The 19,867-nt window shown below is 37.4% G+C and overlaps 2 protein-coding genes across 5 annotated transcripts; one reads left to right on the top strand and one right to left on the bottom strand.

The window, feature by feature from the left end:
• On the bottom strand, positions 1 to 5,916 carry LOC135427977 (uncharacterized). 3 transcript variants are annotated; one of them, XR_010436183.1, is made up of 4 exons: positions 5,534 to 5,916; positions 1,129 to 1,302; positions 685 to 1,058; positions 1 to 625 (listed from the first exon to the last, which is right to left on the bottom strand). XR_010436183.1 is itself a non-coding variant. In XM_064681764.1 (3 exons), exons 1-3 carry the CDS (start codon positions 5,586 to 5,588, stop codon positions 841 to 843), a joined length of 447 nt encoding a protein of 148 aa, XP_064537834.1. In that variant the 5' UTR covers positions 5,589 to 5,916; the 3' UTR covers positions 675 to 840. The 3 variants fall into 3 exon arrangements, 1 of the variants encoding a protein (XP_064537834.1); XR_010436184.1 differs by having other exon boundaries at positions 1 to 620; XM_064681764.1 differs by lacking the exon at positions 1 to 625 and having other exon boundaries at positions 675 to 1,058.
• A 3,503-nt stretch (positions 5,917 to 9,419) lies between these two features.
• LOC135427950 (uncharacterized) lies at positions 9,420 to 17,816 on the top strand. 2 transcript variants are annotated; one of them, XM_064681723.1, is made up of 4 exons: positions 9,420 to 9,509; positions 9,584 to 9,640; positions 13,083 to 13,259; positions 17,255 to 17,816. In XM_064681723.1, exons 3-4 carry the CDS (start codon positions 13,202 to 13,204, stop codon positions 17,632 to 17,634), a joined length of 438 nt encoding a protein of 145 aa, XP_064537793.1. In that variant the 5' UTR covers positions 9,420 to 9,509; positions 9,584 to 9,640; positions 13,083 to 13,201; the 3' UTR covers positions 17,635 to 17,816. The 2 variants fall into 2 exon arrangements, with proteins under 2 accessions (XP_064537793.1, XP_064537785.1); XM_064681715.1 differs by lacking the exons at positions 9,420 to 9,509; positions 9,584 to 9,640 and adding an exon at positions 12,052 to 12,162.
• Positions 17,817 to 19,867: the final 2,051 nt, after the last annotated feature.

The raw sequence follows: 19,867 nt of genomic DNA, 5'->3' as shown, positions 1-19,867 counted from the left end.
TTTCTTTCTTTTTTGTTTTTTTTTCTTTGAGTGCATGAGGCGTTTTGTCCTTGAAGCGGGTTTAGCTTAGCCTAAAGGATTTGATTTGGGGCGCGGCAATTTGTTTCATTTCATTTCAATTGGACTAATAATTCGTTTAATTTATGCAATTGATTTAGTTGTCTTTGTTTTTTTTGTTGTTAGTTTTTCTTTTTTAGAAAATGTTCTTATGAAAATAAAAAAAGGGCAACTCAGACAAAAGTGTTAACATTTATTTTATATGTATTGACTACGGTTTTCTTTAATTTGTTTAAAATTTGTTTGCTTTATATATTTATATTTATAGCCTTAGTTACAACAATTTTATAATTTATTTAATCAATCGTTTTTATAGTGGGACTTTGAATACTTATTTTCATTAACTGCGGTAGGTTTTTTAAAAATTTTTATTTATTTTTAATACTTTAGTTTCAGAATTCTTGTTATTTGAAATATGCTTTTATTGGCCAATTTTTATGGTTATTATTTTATATTTTCTTTTCTTTTTATATACAATCAAAGAGTTTTCAAATATTTTTTTTTTATTATAAAGCTTTTGCCGTAGGACATTGAGATATAGAGAAAAAAAATATTGGCTGGAACTGAGCTGCAAGAGAATTTCGTTTAGCTGGGACTCGGAGAAGGTTTTCCGGCTGGGATGCTTACCCGAGATTGCAGCAGCTGAGGGGCTGAAAATTGCTGAGACGGCTGGGGAAATGGCGCAGAACTTAGGGATTATCATGGGAAAAACAAAGTACGACATGTTGGGAAAACGAAAAGAAACACAAACTGAAGCGTCGCCCAATCCGAACCGATTGGCACCTAACGCTGCAACCAGTTGCAGGCGCCCACAAGGATTCCCACGGTGGCCAGCAGGACCAGGCCGGAGACGCCGCTCAGCGCTGCGGCGCCATTGCAGTTGTCCGTATCACAGGAGCAGACCACCTGGCGGCCGCCAAAGCCGGCGCGCTGATAGCAATAATTGGTCGATGTTTGATTCTGGAAGCCGCAGGTGCGTATCACACGGCTATCTGGCGGCACTGCAATAAACAAACAAATAAATTTATATATAAATATGTTAAAGTTGCAGGAGGAGGAGGAGGAACTTACGGCTGTTCACGGAGAACTCAATGATCTGTGTGATCTTGCGGCAATAGGTGGGTATGCCCTTGCCGCGCGTCGAGTAATCCTCCTGGCAGTCCTTCAGCAGATTATCTGGCGGTATGTCCAGCGCACAGTTGGCATCCTTATGGCTGTTGCACACAAAACACTTGATGGCAGCGCCTGCAAACGAAAAATAAGTATACACCATTTAATTAGCTGCGTTCCGAAGTCTGAACTATTTATACTTTGATCTTATTGAAATGGGTAAAAAAATAGGGTATTTTTTGTGCAAATGTATGTGACAGGCGGAAGGAAGCATTTCCGACCCTATAAAGTGTATATATTCTTGATCAGCATCAATAGCCGGGTCAATCTAGCCATGTTCATCCGTTCACCCGTCTGTCAGTCCCTCCGTCCGTCCGTCCACCCGTCCCTCCATCCGTCAGTCCCTCCGTCCGCCCCGTCCGTTCGTATGTATGAACGCTCCGAATTCAAAGTCTTTAAGAGCTAGAGTCTTGGAATTTTGAACGTAGGTCCTACTACGAGTTTGTTTCCAATAATAATGGTCCGATAATCGATAACTTGCTTCGTTTCTAAGCAATCGATAACAATCGATATCGGAATCCTGTTTTTTGAGCAAATCTCTTAGGTTTAAAGATCTCCACATTTAGATTCAAGAAAAGTATATATAGATTAAGTATCTTGCGTTTAAAAGCCAATTTGTAAACTTAATTTTAATTACTGCTTAAGCAAACGAGCTCTTAGCGCTAGTTGAATGTGCTGTGGTCAGAAGTGAGTTCAGGGTATCCGCTAGTCGGGAACTCCCGACCAGAGCCTCTTACTTGTTTCCTTTTGTTACATAGGATGAAACTTTGCCCAGACCAAGAACTTTACTCAAACTAAAACCGAAACATTATCTTCTTCTTAAATATATGATAGAGCTTGATCGTACCGAATAATAAGTTAATGATTGATTGAAGGTCAGGGAATAGGTAGCTAAAATTTGTATAGATTCTTTTTTTGGGTCAGAAGCGAGCACCAAATCTGGCTTTAGAACTGCAAGTCGGGGAAAATGGGGGTAAATCTTCGTATGACAAGCATTTAACTAGAACACAGAAATAAATTTGTGCTAGCAACGTGATTTTTAGAGACTTAAGTGCCTGAGCGTCCAACTAATATGCGAAAGGTTGCCAGTTCTAATTTCATATTATTATTATATTCCTTTTAAATAAAAATATTTGAACAAAGTAACTTATCAAGCATTTATATGCTGAAAATATTAACTAAATGCAGCACGAATAGCTAGCTTTCCATTTACGAGATTTTCTATGCCATCTACCCAGCTCTCAATAGAACAGACAGAGAGTGTGATATTAATGAAGCTCCCTAAAAAAATTGCCAAATTTGATATTATAATTAACTGCAAATTTAAATGCTAATTTGATCAGGAAAAATGAGGTATACAAATTGCCTAGAGGCAAATCGCTGGTTCGAATCGCTGGTTCAACTCGCGAACGTACCTAGCCTTGAACCCAGAGATAATCCTGTCGCCGCAATCTTTCTCTTAATTGACCGTAAAGCAGAGGCATTTAGTTAATCAGAAAACTTTTCCATACACAAATAAATACTCAAGCTCACAAGCGCTTAACCTTAATTTTTTAACAAAAAAAAAAGAGAGAGAGAGAGAGCGAAAAAAAATGGGTAAACAAATATTAGACGCTGCATTGAGCTGGAATTTAGATTGAGACGTTGACTTAGCTAAATTGAATTTAAGGTCGACTTTCGCATTATTTCAAATACAATATTAAGAATCCGTTTTATTATGCAACTGCGGTGCGCTTTTGCCTCACACTGTGCCAAAAATGGCACATTGCATAGCCCCAATGCCCCCAAGTCGAGAGATGCGCCTCCATTAGTGCCTGCTCGTTAGGCTCTTGAGAGCCAGTCGCTAATTAGAACCAATCTCCGTCTCCGTCTCCGTCTTCATCAGCTTGTGCTAATGGACTTCAATAACTCGTACATGTTTTGTTGCTGTCTCTCAATATTCTTCACAACCCCCAAATGGGTTGCATAAGTGCCGGACAGCATTGTTTTCCACTCTCCTCCTTTTTTTTTTTTTAAGTCTTTTGGTCTGGCGAACAATGCACCTAATATAAGACAACGTACCCCAACACAACCCCCGCCCCCAAGACGGAGGAGTGCCTTTTATGTCTCCTACTTCTTAGTATATCAAACATATTAATCTTGCATAACGGCATGCCAAATATAGTTTGGTAGGGTATACTATATATATGAGGAAATATCAGAGGAAATATTACCATCACAATATATTCAGGGGATTGCTGTTACGTAGGATCTATTGTGCTCTGAGATAGATTTTAAAGAATTTCTTACAACTAATTTGTTTACAAATTCATTTGAAAACAATATAGCTGTAATTTACAATGAACGACTGCAACATACCCCGTATGCATAAAAACCATTCAATACAAAAAATAATTAAATAAAAAATAAATCACTAAGAAAAACATGTCGAGATGAAAATTGTCCTATTAAGAAAGAATTATCTTAGATTAAGGAAGCCTTAACTTAAAATTCAATATTTTGGAAAGCTAATAAAAAGCAATCAAATGAAGATTTTAAATTAGGTATCTAACCCTCATTTAGAAAACTTGTCCTTAAGATGAAAAACTTTAAAATTGTTTTCGAATAAGTATTGTTGAAGTTTCTATAGAAATGAATTAATTAACCACATCCTGTTCTGTTAGGGAATTTGAGTATTTACTATATATATAGTTTCGTTTTCAGAAATAAGAAACTTTTTTTGCAAATTTAAAATTCCTCTGAAGCCGAAGCTTTCCATTAAGCGAGTAATCACTGTACTGCATTTGATATAACTTTTAATCTTTAGCTTACTATTTCAGTCAATAAATAACAATAAAAGATTAGATAGAGGATAAAATACAAGATATAAGCAAGAGTTTTCTATTGATATAGATATAAATCTCCCGATTTTTTCCCATTTTTTTATATTTAGACATTTCCATTTCCATGTTTTTTATTGGAAACGCGCTGCCTGCGATATAATATAGTTCATCATTGTTTATTAAAGCCAATTAATATTGAGAAATTGATTGTTTGCGCTGTAAATTGACAAACCTATAAATACATCTATCTATAGTACATGTATATATATACTATATCTATAGTTCGTTTATATATGTACATATCGATATATCTGAGTTCCTTACGTCTAGCTTACAATTGGAAATATTGTAATCTTTTTTTTTGTATTTAATATTTTATATAAGTGCGTCGTTTGACTTGAGGATGGTTTGGGGGCTTTTGTCTGTCGGGTGTAAAGGGGTGGGAGGGGGGGGGGTTGCGGGGTCTAGTTGCAATTGGATCCAGGCCTGCTAACCGAGTTACGGGCAGGGCTTATAGAGAGCATGAGTGCGCATGTCCTGCGTTCCCATACACAAACACTCTCACATACATACGCACACGCACACTCTTACGCACACACTCACACGCACACTCAAGCACACGTACATACGCACACACGCTCGCACACATTTCACCCAGTTAAGTTCAGGAAGGAAAATACATATTGCAATGCGCCTGGTTAGATTTCTCTTTTATGATATATGCTAAGCGTAAAATGCAATAATGAGCTATGGATAAGCATGTTAACAACTACAGTGAAGACTCCACTAACGAGCAGCTACCTTGGGCGATAGACTCTATTAGTTAAAATTGAACTTAAGACGAAAAGGGCTGCAAAAAGTCTTGTGAAAGACTTTTTATCAACATTCCCATTTGTTTATCGTTAAAAAATAAGTTGAAAAATATTATTACATAAAATTTGAAATCGAATTGTGACAGAAATTTGTCCGCATATCTTTCCGAGTCTCTTCCAAAAGTCCCTTAAGCAAATATCTATCTCCGCTCAAGCGAGCTTTCACTGTAGTTGAATAGGAGCCCAGTCATAATGGGAACACTGGGAATGGGCATACACCCTAAGGGTCTAGGGGCTGGTCCAAGGAAACTGCAATTGTCACTCTGCCAGCTGGGTTCTGGCTCTGTTTCAAAGGATTTCTGGCCAAAAAGGCGCCATTGCGACCGGCTTCCAAGGCGGCGCCAAGGCGTCGCTCACTCTCTCTCTCACTCGCTCGCTCTCTCTATCTCCCATTTACTCTCTTGAACTGTAACTCTGTGACAACCCCCTGACTTCCACTCTGCTCTCGCGCCTCTCGCAGTGCCATAGTACACGCATTATGTAATCGTCAAATCGTATGGACAAATTTCCGTTTTCAGTTTTTTCTTTTTTAGCATTAAATTCGAGCTGTGTGTGTGTGAATTTGTGTGTGTGTGTGTGTGTGGGAGGGGAGAGGGTTTGTAGGGGCTTTACCTTGCTGCACGGCAATTGCCAAAATTAGCGCGCTAATCACATAGATGTACTGCATTTTTATCAAATATATTTTATTTCAATTGAATTGTATAAATTTACGATTCGAACGAGCTAAAACACGCGCTAAGCTTTCGACTAGCTTGATTTTTTTTATTATATGTATGTTATATGTTTTTTTTTTTGGGGAATTTTTGGTATGCAGCACAATTGAAAGAACACCGTTGCGGTTGTTATCTGTTGTGTACTGATTTTTTAATGTGGCTCTTCTTTTTTTTTTTTTTTTTAATAATTTTCCAACACTCTTTGCAAGCACGGAACGGCGCACGGTCACAGAACGAGACCGTCAGAACGACAACAAGCGACTGGAACTGAAGACGCAGCTTGCACGAGAAATGTGGCACGAATGAGCAGATGGCGTTCAGAAAGCCACAGGCACAGCTACAGCCAGAGCCCCAACCTAGGCACTGTGGGGCATTTGCGAGGTTTTGCGAGCAAAAAGATTAGTGCTTTAAATATTGGGATTTTGATTTACATAAGCTGCAATGTTACAACCCACAAGTGTTTGCATTACATACGGCTGTTAAGATAACAGCTGTTAAGCAGGTAAGCTGAATTTGTATTGCTCTCCAAATGCTTTACATTTCGAACTTAATTGGAATTTTATGTTGTGTTATTTATGTTTACAGCTAAAACATCTGCTTATCGGGAAATTCTCTCAATAGTAAGATAACAAGTAAATTGACTAAGATTAACATATAATTCTTAGTTTTGAGTAATTAATTTCTGAATTTGGCCCACTGTGCACAGTCGCAGACGCAGCCCATTCAGCGGCTAATGCCCGGCAAGCTTTCGCGTGAGCTTCCCAGAGAGCGAGTGAGCGACTGTGTTGTCTGTTGAGTCCTCGCGCTCTCGCCAGGCGCAGTCCAGGCGTTGCCAGACAGCTGGACTGAGCTGCGCAGCCAGGAAAGTTAAATAGTGCCACATAAAAATGGATTATTTTGTTCACCTTCAAGGCTAATGTAATTTTAGAAGAATTTTAATTCCCAATGACCACTGTGCATGTGTGTGTAGCTTAATCAGCTCGATAGCTTAGAGTTCTATGCAAATGAAGCAATTAGTGGGCAATTAAGTCCGCCTAGTTCTATGCTAGTCCTAACCCTGAGTGAGACGTTAAGGCAGTCCGTAGGCTGCCTTAGCTGTAGTTCCAGTATGGTTCACTGTTGGCACAAATTTGCCCAACATATTAATTAAGCTTAATCGTAAGTTTCCTTTACTTATCATCACACACCAAGTCGTCCGAGTCGCTGTCCAATTGAGTTGAGCTATCTTATTTTTTTTTTGCGATCATGCGTCGCTTTTGTGCCTCAATCAGAGCAAAATTGCAGATCTCTCCCAATCCCAATTCCAATTTCAATCCCCAGCCCAAACACACACGCACACACACAAGCACACAGACACACATTCACACGCAGTGCCTTGCCCTTTTGGCTGGCATCTCGCTTCCACTCGTCAGCTTAGCTTTTTCTATCTCTGTCGCAATAAGCTGCTGCGTTTAAATTGATGTCATTACCACTTTCATTTAGCGATGATGCCTATAAATAGATCTGGCAACTCTAGGGTTAAAGTACGCGTAGTCGAAATGCCGACAAAACAAACATACAGTGAAAGCTCCCTTGAGCGGTCAGCTACAATTTCAGCAGATATGTTTCTGTTCAATTTTTAAATAACATTGTACTATTCATACTTATCCAAAATACAGGGGTTTTTAGTAAAATGTTCTTGGGAAAATGTTCGCCAAAGACACTTGTTCGTGAGCAGAGCGTTAACTGTACTTTCAATTTTACGCATTAAGCCATTGAGTCATTGAGTATTAAATATACAGAGCAGGCTTTTGGATCAAAAGTTCTTTTTTTTTTCAAAAAATTTGAAGCAAGATACCGAGGTTGCAAACACAAATAGGAAACATAACACCCGGCTGTCGACAGTTACTTCTGCCATTGCCCAAAGTTCAAGGGCAACTTCAAAACATTTTCTAAAAGAACCAACAACAACCATAATCACAACAAACGACTCGGCAGTGAGAAAAGCACACCAAAAATCCAGTCCTTGCTATCCCTTTTTGGTCTGAGGCTACAGCCTTTGATCTTAGTTCTGCACTCTTCTTACTCATTGTTGTGGTTTCTAAGCACTGTTATGCCAAAGTCCCAAAGTCACGTCTTCTTCTTCTCCACTCGCTTTCAACTTGCAAGCTGCCAGGCAGATTTTTATAATACATACATATTTCATTTTTCGACCTACAAAATACCCTTTCTCTAATAGGATATTTTGACTATTGATCAGTGCTGCCACCAAATACCACTAACCTTCTTATATACAAATTTTTATTCAATGTCTGAGAAAAAAGTAATTTCGTATTTAGTGTGCAACTATTAGTACAATCAATAATAATTGTTTTCTTTAAACATTATATACCATTTCTAATAATTAGGGTATCAAAGCTTCGACGCTCCAAAAAGCTCATTTACCATAGAAAGCAACAACGAATCAGCTGCAAAACAACAACAGTGCGCATGAAACCCTATTTTTTTCGTCGTCTGTCTTGATCGCTGAAATTTTGAAGCAAGATTTCGAGGACATAGGAAACTCAGTGCAAAGAAAAGGGACAAATAATGCCACTGTGTTTGTTACTGGTTTCTCTATCGTTCCTACAAGGCAGCGCGTAGAAACAAGAACAACACACTTTTGGTTCTAAATTGTTGTTGCAGAAACGAGTCCCGGGGCAAGTAGATAGAAAATTCGAATGTCAGCAGGCCATGGCACTCAAATCAAAGGGTTACGCACACGGCGCACCAACACCATACATTATGACGTCACATATTATAGAATTTGATTTCTTCTTGATTAGTATATATTCCAAACTTCATTATGTACATTCAAATAATTTATGAATAGGGTCTTTTATAGTAAATAATTTATATGTAATAATTTGAAATACGAAATGATCGCACACAAAATGCCTTTAAAAAAGAGCTTTTGATCCAGAAGGCCCCTCTGTCTGTACGCGTATTCAAAATACAGTGAAAGCTCCCTTGAGCAATCAGCTACAATTCCAGGAGATATATTTCTGTCCAATTTTTAAAAAACATTGTACTTTTCATACTTATCTAGGAAAATTTTCGATAAAGAAACTTGGTCGTGAGCAGAGCGTTAACTGTACTTTAAATTTTACGCATTAAGCATACGCCGCGTTTGACCGCGCAAGTTTTCTGAGTAGCGCTTGCAAGCAGCAGTACGCGTGTGTTGTGTTCTCAGCTAAAAGCTTATCGAAGACAGCAAATACTGGTTCTAAACGAATTCCCATTATTTTGCACAGCACAATGAACTCATATATGCACAAGCTTTAAGTCGACTTGCTGTTGTTGTTGTTGTGGTTTGTTATTAATGCAAAGCGCCGCAATGTTTTGCAATTAATCTTCAAAGCATTACGTCACGCAGAATTTCTAGGGTACGGGGTCAGTGTGTGGCGGGTGGCGGGCGGCGCCTGTGCGGCGGGCTCGCGCAGACACTAAATCAAATCAAACCAAACCGGTTTGAACAAACAATAAAAACATACACATACATGCGCACAAATACACTTGTGCGCACACGTTAACTGGAGCTGATCACAAACAGACACTCACACACACGCACACTCATATTGCACCCTATAAAAAGCCGTTGTATGTGGTCATGTACGTGAGTGTGTGTGTGTATGTATGTGTGTGGAATCACCAAGGGAATCTGTATAATCAGCTGTTTGAGCGCGAGGCAGTTCGAGTTACTAAATGCTGACAAATTCAGAATTGTTGTTTAGAGCATTTCATTGAGCCAATTCGGATTCAGTTCTTTATGAACACGCCAAGCATTCTACCATAGAACTGCAATAGGAGATCTTGAGAAAATATTGTTCAAGGCAGTCCAAAACAAACATATACTCGTGAGTTGTTAAAACACTGCGCATATTATATAAACAATTGAAAATGGTTTTTTTTTAATTTTGTGAAAATATAGGTTATTTAAAAAACTGACTAATAGTTCAACGACGATTCAAATTCGAAGACAGAAAAGGTGGGTTATTTGGAATTTGTGCTATAATCAAGTTAATAATAGTATACATATGGTATATATATATAAATACATTTTTCTTTTTAAATAAAAGATGGGATTTGATAATTATTTTCGAAACTTTATTTGATTTCAATTATTAAAAAAAAAACTCCAAATTAGATATTTTTCGAATTTGAATACTGAAAGTAAAATTGAAAAATCTTTAAATATAAATCATAGTTAAAGCTTAAGTTGGTTCTTATTAAAGTACTTTACAGATGTAATTTCTTTACATTACATTTTTGTTTCAAAATTTCGGCTCCTTAATATAATAATAACATTTTTTGTCAAACTCGAACAAAAGACGAAGAAAAAAGTAAAACTTTTGAATTGTAAACAAATTCTTCGCTTGTTAATTGTGTGTACTTTTATGATAATAATTAATTTTGCTGAAAATAACTCACCTGACGCTTGTTTTGCACACTGAGTTACAAGTTGAGAACCGCCTAAAACCAGCTCAAGCCGCCGTTAGCCTTCGGCAATTGTCGAATTTTGTTATTTGCAGAATTATAGTCAGATATATGACACACATATATCTACCTATATATACATATATATACATATATATGTGTGTGTGTGTGCGTGTGTTCAAAATGCTGAAAATCAAAAACAAAATATAAAACCCGAAATGCCATGAACCGCGCTTGATAAGCTGCCCGGTTTTACTCGTTGTATATATGTACATTTGGCTCTGTAAGTCCAGATACTTGGCTGTCTGGCCTCCCATCTTCGGCTGGATGAAACCAAAGTGGTTGAGTTTTGGTAGCCGTATACCAGTTTTAACTAAACAGCCACTGATAAGCGTATTGTTTAGTTGTGCGTTCTCCGTATCACCGGAACCTAAATCGTTTAAAACACACAGACAACACAACCGAGCCAGACGACAATCTGAACAACAATAATAATAACAGCAAGAGATACAGTCAATAACATCATAATAAATGGATGTTTTCTTAAGTTTCTTTTAAAGAACGATTAGTTATCTTCATGATAGCAAAGCTTTAATTCCCTTGTAGACATAGTATACCTTTCAATACATACATATTTTTATACTATGTTTTTTGTCATGCCAAAACTTAATAGTTTATTGTTAATATGTGAACTATAACGTGGAAATATAGTATATGTAAAATGAACAGAGTAAAACTTGAAATTGATGAGTTTGGTTAATATAGTAAAAAACATAAAAAATGTCTAGAGCAGAAGCACTAACCAAACAATATCCCGTTCTGTCGCACAAATCGTATGGAAGAGAGTCAGTAAAATCAGTTTCCTGTGGTGTAAGCGAATGAAAAGACATCATATGTATGTATATCTAACTCTCTTGCTCCCGATTTCGGACCAGATGTCAGCGATGTTTGTGTGTCCACTCTGCTCATTCTGAATGTCCTATCTACATATATGTTGTTTGGTTAGTGACAGAACTCAGTTTTAGATGTTACTTAAATTTTGTCAATATATAAGAAGCATATTAAGCAAAATACTAAGCGAGCTATATGTTAGAGAACCAGATCGAGTTTTTTTGTCGAGCGATCGTTCCTAAAGAAACTGTATTATATTCTGATGCTCAACAGTATAGGCTAGCTAGTAAATGCTTAATTTGATCAAGATATCTTGTAAAAAGAACAAGAAACTGATTCTCAGCTATATGATATAGTGATCCGATCAGTCCAAGTGCAACATATGTAATTGCTGCAATTAAAGTACAGTAGCTTCAAAACTGTGCGACAACTCCGGCTAGAAACAGACAGAGAGACAAACGGACACCGGACCAGACTGTACATGCTGATCATGAATATATATATGTGTATATATTAAAGACTTGCAACTGACTTCTGGAAAGCCTTACATATTTCGATACACAATTTTATTATACATCAACAAAAATAACTAGTTTCGCACGTGTCAGAAGAACTGTTCGTATAAGGCTAACTAATGCTCGTTCTTAGCTTTAATTGTGACGTCAGAGCTGCTCTTTAACCGGTTGAAAGCGGCTCTCATTTCGAAAAAGAGCTTCGACTTTTCGGTAAGAGCTAAATTCGAGCGGGCATCGAAATGAACGCGTTATCAATGCAAGCGGTCGGGCAACCCCTCCTGCCCCCTTGCCCCTGGCCGAGGCGACCCCGCAGCAGCGATCAAGTGACGGAAGTTTTTCCATAGCTTCTTTCGAAAAACTGCCTCACAGCTCGCCCCTCAACCCCCTGCTGATGCTGTTGATGGCGACCACTCAATGTCGCTCTCTTACGCACGCTCTCTCTCTCACACAAGCACAGACACACGCGCGCTTTAATCTCAGCTGTCTTTTCTCTCTCTCTCTCTCTCTCTCTCTGCTGCTGCTGCTGCGTATTCGTTCGCGTTTTCCAAATCAAATTGTTTTGAAAAACTCAACGCAAGTTTTCAGATTCATCTCGACGTTGCGCGTGTCAAGTTGTGTGTCTCGGCTTTGTCTTAAGATCGGTTCTCAATAATATTCCAAGCATTTTGTGAGTCTACAGTTTGCGCTACTATATAAAGACTTTTATAACTGTATATATCGGGCTTAAAGAAAGAAATGCTTGAAAACAACAAAAAATAATTCAAGTTGTGCAAAAAAAAAATGTATTTGAAAGTAAAAGCTATAAAAAATTTATTAATATTCAAAGTTACAATTGTTACAAGGAAACTTAATGTACATTATCATATTTATTAACATAATTGATTGATCGTGCAAGGCATGCAAGAAATTTTCAAATAAAAAATCGTGTTCAAGCAGTGCAAAATACAGATAAAAGATTATTATAATACAAAGTTGAAAGCCTATAAAACTTAATCTAACTGAAAAACTAGCATGGCTTCTGAGAATACATAGAAAAAATATCTGAAAAATTCTTTAAAACTTATCTTTAAGGTGCTCTTAAGTAAACAACGCCATGCTAATTTAAATGCAAACTTATTTGTGCTAATAAACTTTTAGACGCTGAACTAAAAACCAGATAGCAAATACTACTAGTAAATATGCATATTAAATTATACGTTTCACTCATTAAAAGTGGCTTAGAGGGTATGATAAAATTATGCGATTGTATGTGAAAGGCAGTAAAATCTATTTTGATATAAAACTAACAGTTTTATGTAAAAGTTAAGTTTAATTAACAGTTTTATGTAAGAGCTAAGTTAGGTTATAATTTAATAATTATATATGCTATTTTTTAATTATAATTATATTCTCTTTAAAATTAATTATATTAAGCGTAAAGCTTTTGATTCTTCAGATTGAATATTTATTAGATTTTATTCATGGTAGATCTCTACCTGTATTTGCGAAAACTTAGTTAAGGGTATATTCTAGTCGATCATATTCGTTTCTGGCACTCTTACTAATTTTGTCACCTGCTCTGCCCGTTTGTTTTTTGTTTTACATTAGGTAATCAAACCATAAACTAACTGACTTAACTGAGTCAAGATCAAACCCCAGACGTCAGCTTTAACGTATTCCTGTGTGGATCTGAGAAGAAACCGCCGGACTTCACCCACATACATAAAATGTCACAGACGCTAGCCTACATCACGTTAATCGCTTTTATTGCGAATCTCTTATCAGGTAACGGTATATACGTTTTTAAAATATATAATGTACAAAACATATGCCAGTAGACATAACGCGTCTGCGTCCGGATCCCGGACCTCTTCAATTTTATTCGCATTGCCTTAAAGTTATATTTTCGGGAAGTTTGTCCGAAAAGTCTAAAATTTGATTAATACTCAGTCGGCTGAAAAACAGAAAAGCTCCATAAACAGTTTCCTGACAAATTTTTCAGCCTAGGAGTTAGATTTTCCGAAATTGTTATAATCTGAGTTCGTTATTCTGAGGTTTATTTTTATTGGGTGAGATTAAATGATTTAAAAATATATTTAAAGCCATTTGAAAGAAATCTAACATTTTCACCTAGAAAGGTGGATTTTCCGAAATCAGTGAAAAAATCAGCAATGAATATTCACAAAGAATTCGCACAAAAGAACATGTTTCAAGCTGATTGGTTTACAGATAAGTTCCATGCAACCATTTTCCACCAATTTTTCACACTTGCAAGTGGATATCTAACGGTTGATCATCAATCATTCAATCCATCAGTCAGCCAGGAAATCGGTTTTGTTTGTATAGCTGTAGAACAGTGTCATATCACTCTTAAATTGATTAATCAAATTAAAAAGCACAGAATCAGCCAATTGATTTACCAAAACAAAGAAATCAGTCCACATCTTGTTTTCGGCTGGGCAATTGTATTTATTTGGAAGCGCCGATGTGGAACGTAATGTTAATGACAGCACCCTCGACAAGAGTCAGGGAGCGTACAAAAAAATTGATTTTGGGCTTTGCACTTTAATTAAATAACGCTTCCAAAACGAATGCCAAACATAAATTGATATCAATTGAATTTTCTGATTGGGCTTTTAACACCGTGCCTAATGCGACACGATTGATGGGTAAATAGGCGGAAAGGCAGGTGTTATCGGTAGATTGTTATGCTGATGAGTTTACCGAGCGACTGATTTGAATGCAGCTGACCAACGACCAGATACCCTGTAAACACTTACAGCATGGGCAAGTGAGACTTTGACTGTAAGTTGAGATTTCGTTCCTAGAAATAGTTTGCATTTATCTTCTTGGTAACTTTTAAATTGTGACTGTAACTCGAATCAGTGACTCTCAAACTGTGATTGGGAGGTTGGGCAGTGGGCATGGCCTTGATCTTGAGAATCTCTAAAACTATGTAAGGTATATACGTAAATATACGTAAGAGCAATGCAATCGACCTCTTGTAGGCGTGGCCAAAAAAGTATTGACACAATCTGACTGACAGACTGATTGACTGACTGATTGACTGACTAAATGACTGACTGATTGATTGGCGTATAAGGCATGGCCTAAGAGCGGGCAAATGTATTTTTGACTGTAGTTATATTTTGTATGAAAAGAATTGGTACACTTTTCCAGAAATTGAAAAACCTTTTGTTTTATGGCTGTTTTGTAAAATGTAGGGAATTTCTTGAGTGCAGGTACACACATAGACGGGATTTGGGTAAATTCCACCCGTAATTGTGGAAAATTGGTGGAAATTTGATGTAAAAAATACTCGGGATAATTTATTGACTGGTTAAACACCTGGGGCCAAACATTTTTCCACCATTCTTGGTTCTTTAGAAATGTGTGATAAACTTCCAACAAAATGTTGTAAAACGTGAGAACTCGAGGTAAAGTGGAAGATGGGTGAGAGAGTAATAGCTGGAATTGCCAATATACTTGCTAGCATCAACATATTTAGAGCTGGGTAGAGACCTAATGAGACTCAATTGAAGTCACTTTCTGCATTCTTTGCACAAGCTGAGAACCACTTAAATTTAACTTCCCCCCACGCGACATTTCAGGGCAGTAAAAGATGTTAAATTATTGAAGCTCTGCTGTGATAATCAGATGCGCAAATACACAACTGGTTTGTGTATATACATATATGTATGTATGACAACCCTAGGCATTGATAGGGTTGTGTTATATGAGAGTTACGCGCTTCATTAGCATACAATTGTCAAGTGTTGGCTGGCGAACACTGTGCTACAAGTTCAAGTTTAAGCTGACCGCAAGCCGCAGCGCATGTAAAATGCAAATGTCCGATTTGATATCTTGAATCTCATATTTCGCATTCTACAATATTCGAATGGCAACTTGTTTTTACTAGCGTTGCGCTTGGATTAATTGCAAATGGCAAGAAAATAAAAAAAAAACTGCAGACTGTGAATAGGCCAAACGTCAGCGATTTCATGTTACCAACAAACTGAGAAGCAACAAAAAATCGCGCATACGCCCAGTTAAACGGCATTCGTCTGACAATCAAGTCTCTTCAGCTAACCTGACATTCGGGTTAATAGACACAAAGAGCTGGGGAAAGGTACAAAAGGGTTAAAGGTCATGAAAACATTTTGAATTCTAAGATCAAATATCACAGGCATAAAATCAGAAAATAATAAGACAAAATATATATTTTAAATGCTGGATTTCAAGGTGAATATTCAATTAAAATTGTGTTTCCTTTTTCCTTTAGCCAAACAAATATTTACAATATATTTTTAATTTATGAACGCATTTGCGCACTTTTAAACTTAAATTGAATACCAAAAGAAAACTAATTGAAAAAGTTGTTCTTTTTCGTAAGGGTATCCAAAGGTTGTTAACTAAGCTCAAGTGCTTGTAGCTTAAGTTTTTGTGCCGTGTTGCGTGTCAGAAGTACCTGGTAACAGAATAAGGGCCCGAACAAGAAGTGCTCGCAGTTGACATGCAATTATTTAGCCAACTGCCGAGTCTCAGTCAGTTAGTCAGACAGGTAGCTCGGCTACCTGGCCGGGGCTAATAAAATAATTTGCTGTCAAAATGTCTGGCTATGTGAAAAGGTTGGTGCATTCGGAATGCCATTCGAAAAGGTCTGCTATATCTGCGCGTTGAAATGTGCGATGACAAATTGCTTTTCTATTCTAATCAAGGCTGCAAAACCGATATTAAAATTAATCCCCGCGCGAAATAGCAGCTACAAACCCAACCGAACTGCAATTTCCTTGTCAAAATGGTTTGGCCTAACATCAAATACTTTTGAGATGCATTTCTAAAGCAGAAATGACTTGTGACTAAAAATACTAGCATTACCCGGCCTTGACCGGCCAGTCAGTCTGTCTTATCGAAATGGATCTGGCCATGATCTCACGATCACGACAGACTTTAAATGTTAAATATATATCACATATACCTATATATATTACATGTTAATTATATGCAGAAGCTTATCATTTTTTATCGATATCTACTCCCACTTTACGGGCAGTCTGTCTGTCTTATCGAAATAGATCTAGCCATGTCCGTCTGTCTGTCCGTCTGTCTATATGAACGCGTCGATCTACGTACCTACAAAAGTTAGATCATTTATGTTTTTAATATACATCATATATACTTTTAAATATATTACATTTATCGGTAAATAAATATTAGATTTTAAGGCTTGGACTTTAAAATTTAAACACTCGATTGTCATATATATGCCCTGAAAAATTTATAATTGATCTATCTCATTGTACAGCGAAGTTAATAGGGAACACATTAGAGGCTTAATAGAGAAAAGAAGGCAGTTCGAATGATTGTAAGGGCGGGGTATCTCTTAGTCAGGCACTCCCGCCTAGAGTAGAGTACACTTGGTTGTTTTTGGCTTAAAAATTGATTCGAATACTTCTAATTCTCTATCCATTCCCATTCCTATTTAGTGCTTGTGTGTATACTTATATATAAAGAAGGCAGCTCGAGTGATTATACGGGCAGCGTATCTCCCAGTCAGGCACTCCCGACCAGAGTAGATTACTATTAGTTGATCTCAGGATTGATTTGAATATTAATTCTCGTTAAGAGCATGTCTCTATATATACATAAGGAAAGCAGTTGATATGATTGTAAGGGCAGGCTGAGCCTAGGCTATCTTTTGGTCAGAGAATCCCCTCTAAATTAGAGTATGCCTGAATTTGAGTATTAATTCGCACAACCTTTCTCATTTGTTTATGCAGTTTCGGGCTTGCGGTGTCATCAGTGCAACTCCCACGACAACGAGGATTGCGCCAGTTTGGTGGTGAATACGCCGCGTGCCCAGCGGGATGAGCAATATCTGCTCGATTGTGAGCCCAAAGGGGAGGAGCAGGCGTTTTGCCGGAAGACGATCATCAAGCTGGAGGTGAACGATGAGCATCGCATTGAGCGCAGCTGCGGCTGGATACAGGAGAAGGCGCATAATGCCTGCTTTACGGCGGACAACGAGGGCTACAAGCAAATCGTTTGCACCTGCAGCGAGGAGGGCTGCAATGGCGCCCCTGCATTAACCGGCCCTGGTTCAGCCCTGGTCCTGGCTCTCAGCCTGCTCACTGCCCTGGGCTGTGTCCTGCGACGCTGATGCTGAAGTGCATCCATCTAGAGCAAAGATTTGAGTTCCAATCTAATCAAATATCTTGCAATATCATAAGTCTTACGTTAATATCTTTTCGCGCAGCTGCTTCGCAGAGTTAAAATATGTTATTTGTATTTGTAATTTGTATTTAATAATTATACAAAAACTAAGATACGACTAATTTACTACATTTTTGACCTTTTCTCATTTGTTGTCTAGAAAATATGTAGATCTGAAGCCGAACTTTAGGATCACGCCTTCGAACTGCCTTTCGCACCCGGAAGTCAATATTTTTTATAGATTTTTAGAGGGTATTTTAATTTGTTAAACTTTTCTCTTATATATTCGCTTTTAATTTTCTGATAGATCATATTGTCGAAATCGGCTGGATCGAACCACCATATCCATATAGCTAAGATGCGAATTATCGGTCGAAAATTAAGTTCTAGCAGGGAAATCCATTTTTTCTTTAATGTATCTTGATCAAACTTGGCATTGATTAGTTTAAGAAAGCTCTTTGCATATATGCAAAATGGAAAACATTTTTTTATTGAACAAATTCTGGAATTACAAGCTTCACATTTCTCCTAATACATCTGTTCTAAATCGGTCTGCAATGTCATATGTCTCCTATAGACACAATAGGTCGGAAATAAAGTTGGGAATATATTGTACCCGGACCTTAATATGGTATATATATACATCTCTATATATAAAACTGTTTGTCCTGACTGACTGACTGACTGACTGACTGACTGATTGGTGATCAACGCACAGCCCAAACCGTAAGAGCTAGGAAGCTGAAATTTTCTCTGTAGCTACCTTATGTGATGTAGGTGCACGTTAAGACGGGGTATCGGGAAATTCCATCCGCAAGTGTGGAAAAATCGCGAAAAACGTTTGTATGTAACTTTTTTGTTCACCATCGGATCGGCCTCAAACTTATTTTCAAAGATCTTTGTTCAAATTCATTTGAGGGATATTTCACACTTTTAGGAAAATCCATTCCTCCTTGGTGGAAATGGAGGTCAAAGATTTGGTGGGTGACGTTTCGCGCTCAAATTAATTTCCAGAGATCTATAAGATAAATCATTTGAGACGTGTTTCACACTTTTCGCAGAATCCAAACTTTCTCGGGTGGAATGCGACTCAAAGATTTTTTGTGCGAAGTTTTAAGTTGTGTCCGATTTGCTTCGAGCTTATTTTCAAAGCTCTCCATAAGAACTTAATGAATACGTATATCAGCGAATTGGGAAATTCCACTCGCAACAGTAGTAAATTGGCGGAAAACGGTTATATGAAAGTTTTTTGTTTACCGTCCAATAAGTTTCAAAATCATATTCAAAGCTTTTTGAGAACGTTGATTTTTAACATACGTTCCACGGGCAAGGCCGGGTTATACCCGCTAGTATACATATATTATTTATACAAATTAATTTAAACTCAACCAAAGGGAAAACGACCCTCAAGCCGAAAAACAAATTGAATGTACTTTAAAATAGTGCTAAATTTTTGTAGCATAAAATCGATATTTTGGTTTATGTTGGGGTATGCTTAAGCTTTCCTCAAGGAATCCAGCTGATGCCAAAATGTCTGCACAATTGTTTTGTGGCTTGGTCGGCGACAGCCTTGTAGCATAACTTTTTTATTCTATTTGTTCATTCATTTTATTGTGGAGCCAGGGGAAGCACAAATTGTTGTTTTTGTGTGGCAGGGCAAGGACGAGATGCTGACCCATTGCCATTAGGCCAAAGGCACACAAATTGTTGTTTCTCCACGCACTTGACGGGCTTTAACATCTCGTAACATTTGCTGCCGTTTGTTAGTCTTTTATTTTTATTGCCAACTACACAGATACACAGCTATATACAGTGAAAGCTCGTCGAGCGGACATTCTCATTGGCCGTACACAGTTTTTTGGAGTTTAAGATTTTTCTGCCAAACTTGGCATCTATGAGCTTCCCTATGTTTCGAACATATCTGCAAAATATTATCTATAGAAACTTATTGTAGGAACAATGGGATAATACTTTAATACTGTCCCAGAACTTTTTTTAAAGCTCTATATAAAAAATGCATTAAATATATATTTCATAGGTTTTAAAAAACTCAGTTACAAATACGCTGGGGGAATTTTTCTAATTTCATGCGTGGAATATGGGTGGATTTCAAAGAATGTAGCTCTTTTTCAATGAATTTGCAAACAACAATATGTTTATAATTGTTTTACAAATGATGT

This window comes from Drosophila montana, unplaced genomic scaffold (assembly GCF_035044405.1).
Source record: "Drosophila montana isolate Dmon_TW-CO22-7 unplaced genomic scaffold, ASM3504440v1 contig_1407_1, whole genome shotgun sequence".
Classification (NCBI taxonomy): Eukaryota; Metazoa; Arthropoda; class Insecta; order Diptera; family Drosophilidae; genus Drosophila; species Drosophila montana.
The sequence above is the reverse complement of the archived record's forward strand: the minus strand, read 5'-3'. Positions and strand labels throughout refer to the sequence as shown.

Coding starts and splice junctions, on each gene's coding strand:
- LOC135427950 (XM_064681723.1), top strand. CDS start 13,202: ATGTCACAGACGCTAGCCTACATCACGTTAATCGCTTTTATTGCGAAT. Junction 13,260..17,254: donor TATTGCGAATCTCTTATCAG/GTAACGGTATAT, acceptor TTGTTTATGCAG/TTTCGGGCTTGCGGTGTCAT.
- LOC135427977 (XM_064681764.1), bottom strand. CDS start 5,588: ATGCAGTACATCTATGTGATTAGCGCGCTAATTTTGGCAATTGCCGTG. Junction 1,303..5,533: donor GGCAATTGCCGTGCAGCAAG/GTAAAGCCCCTA, acceptor TTTCGTTTGCAG/GCGCTGCCATCAAGTGTTTT. Junction 1,059..1,128: donor TGAGTTCTCCGTGAACAGCC/GTAAGTTCCTCC, acceptor TGTTTATTGCAG/TGCCGCCAGATAGCCGTGTG.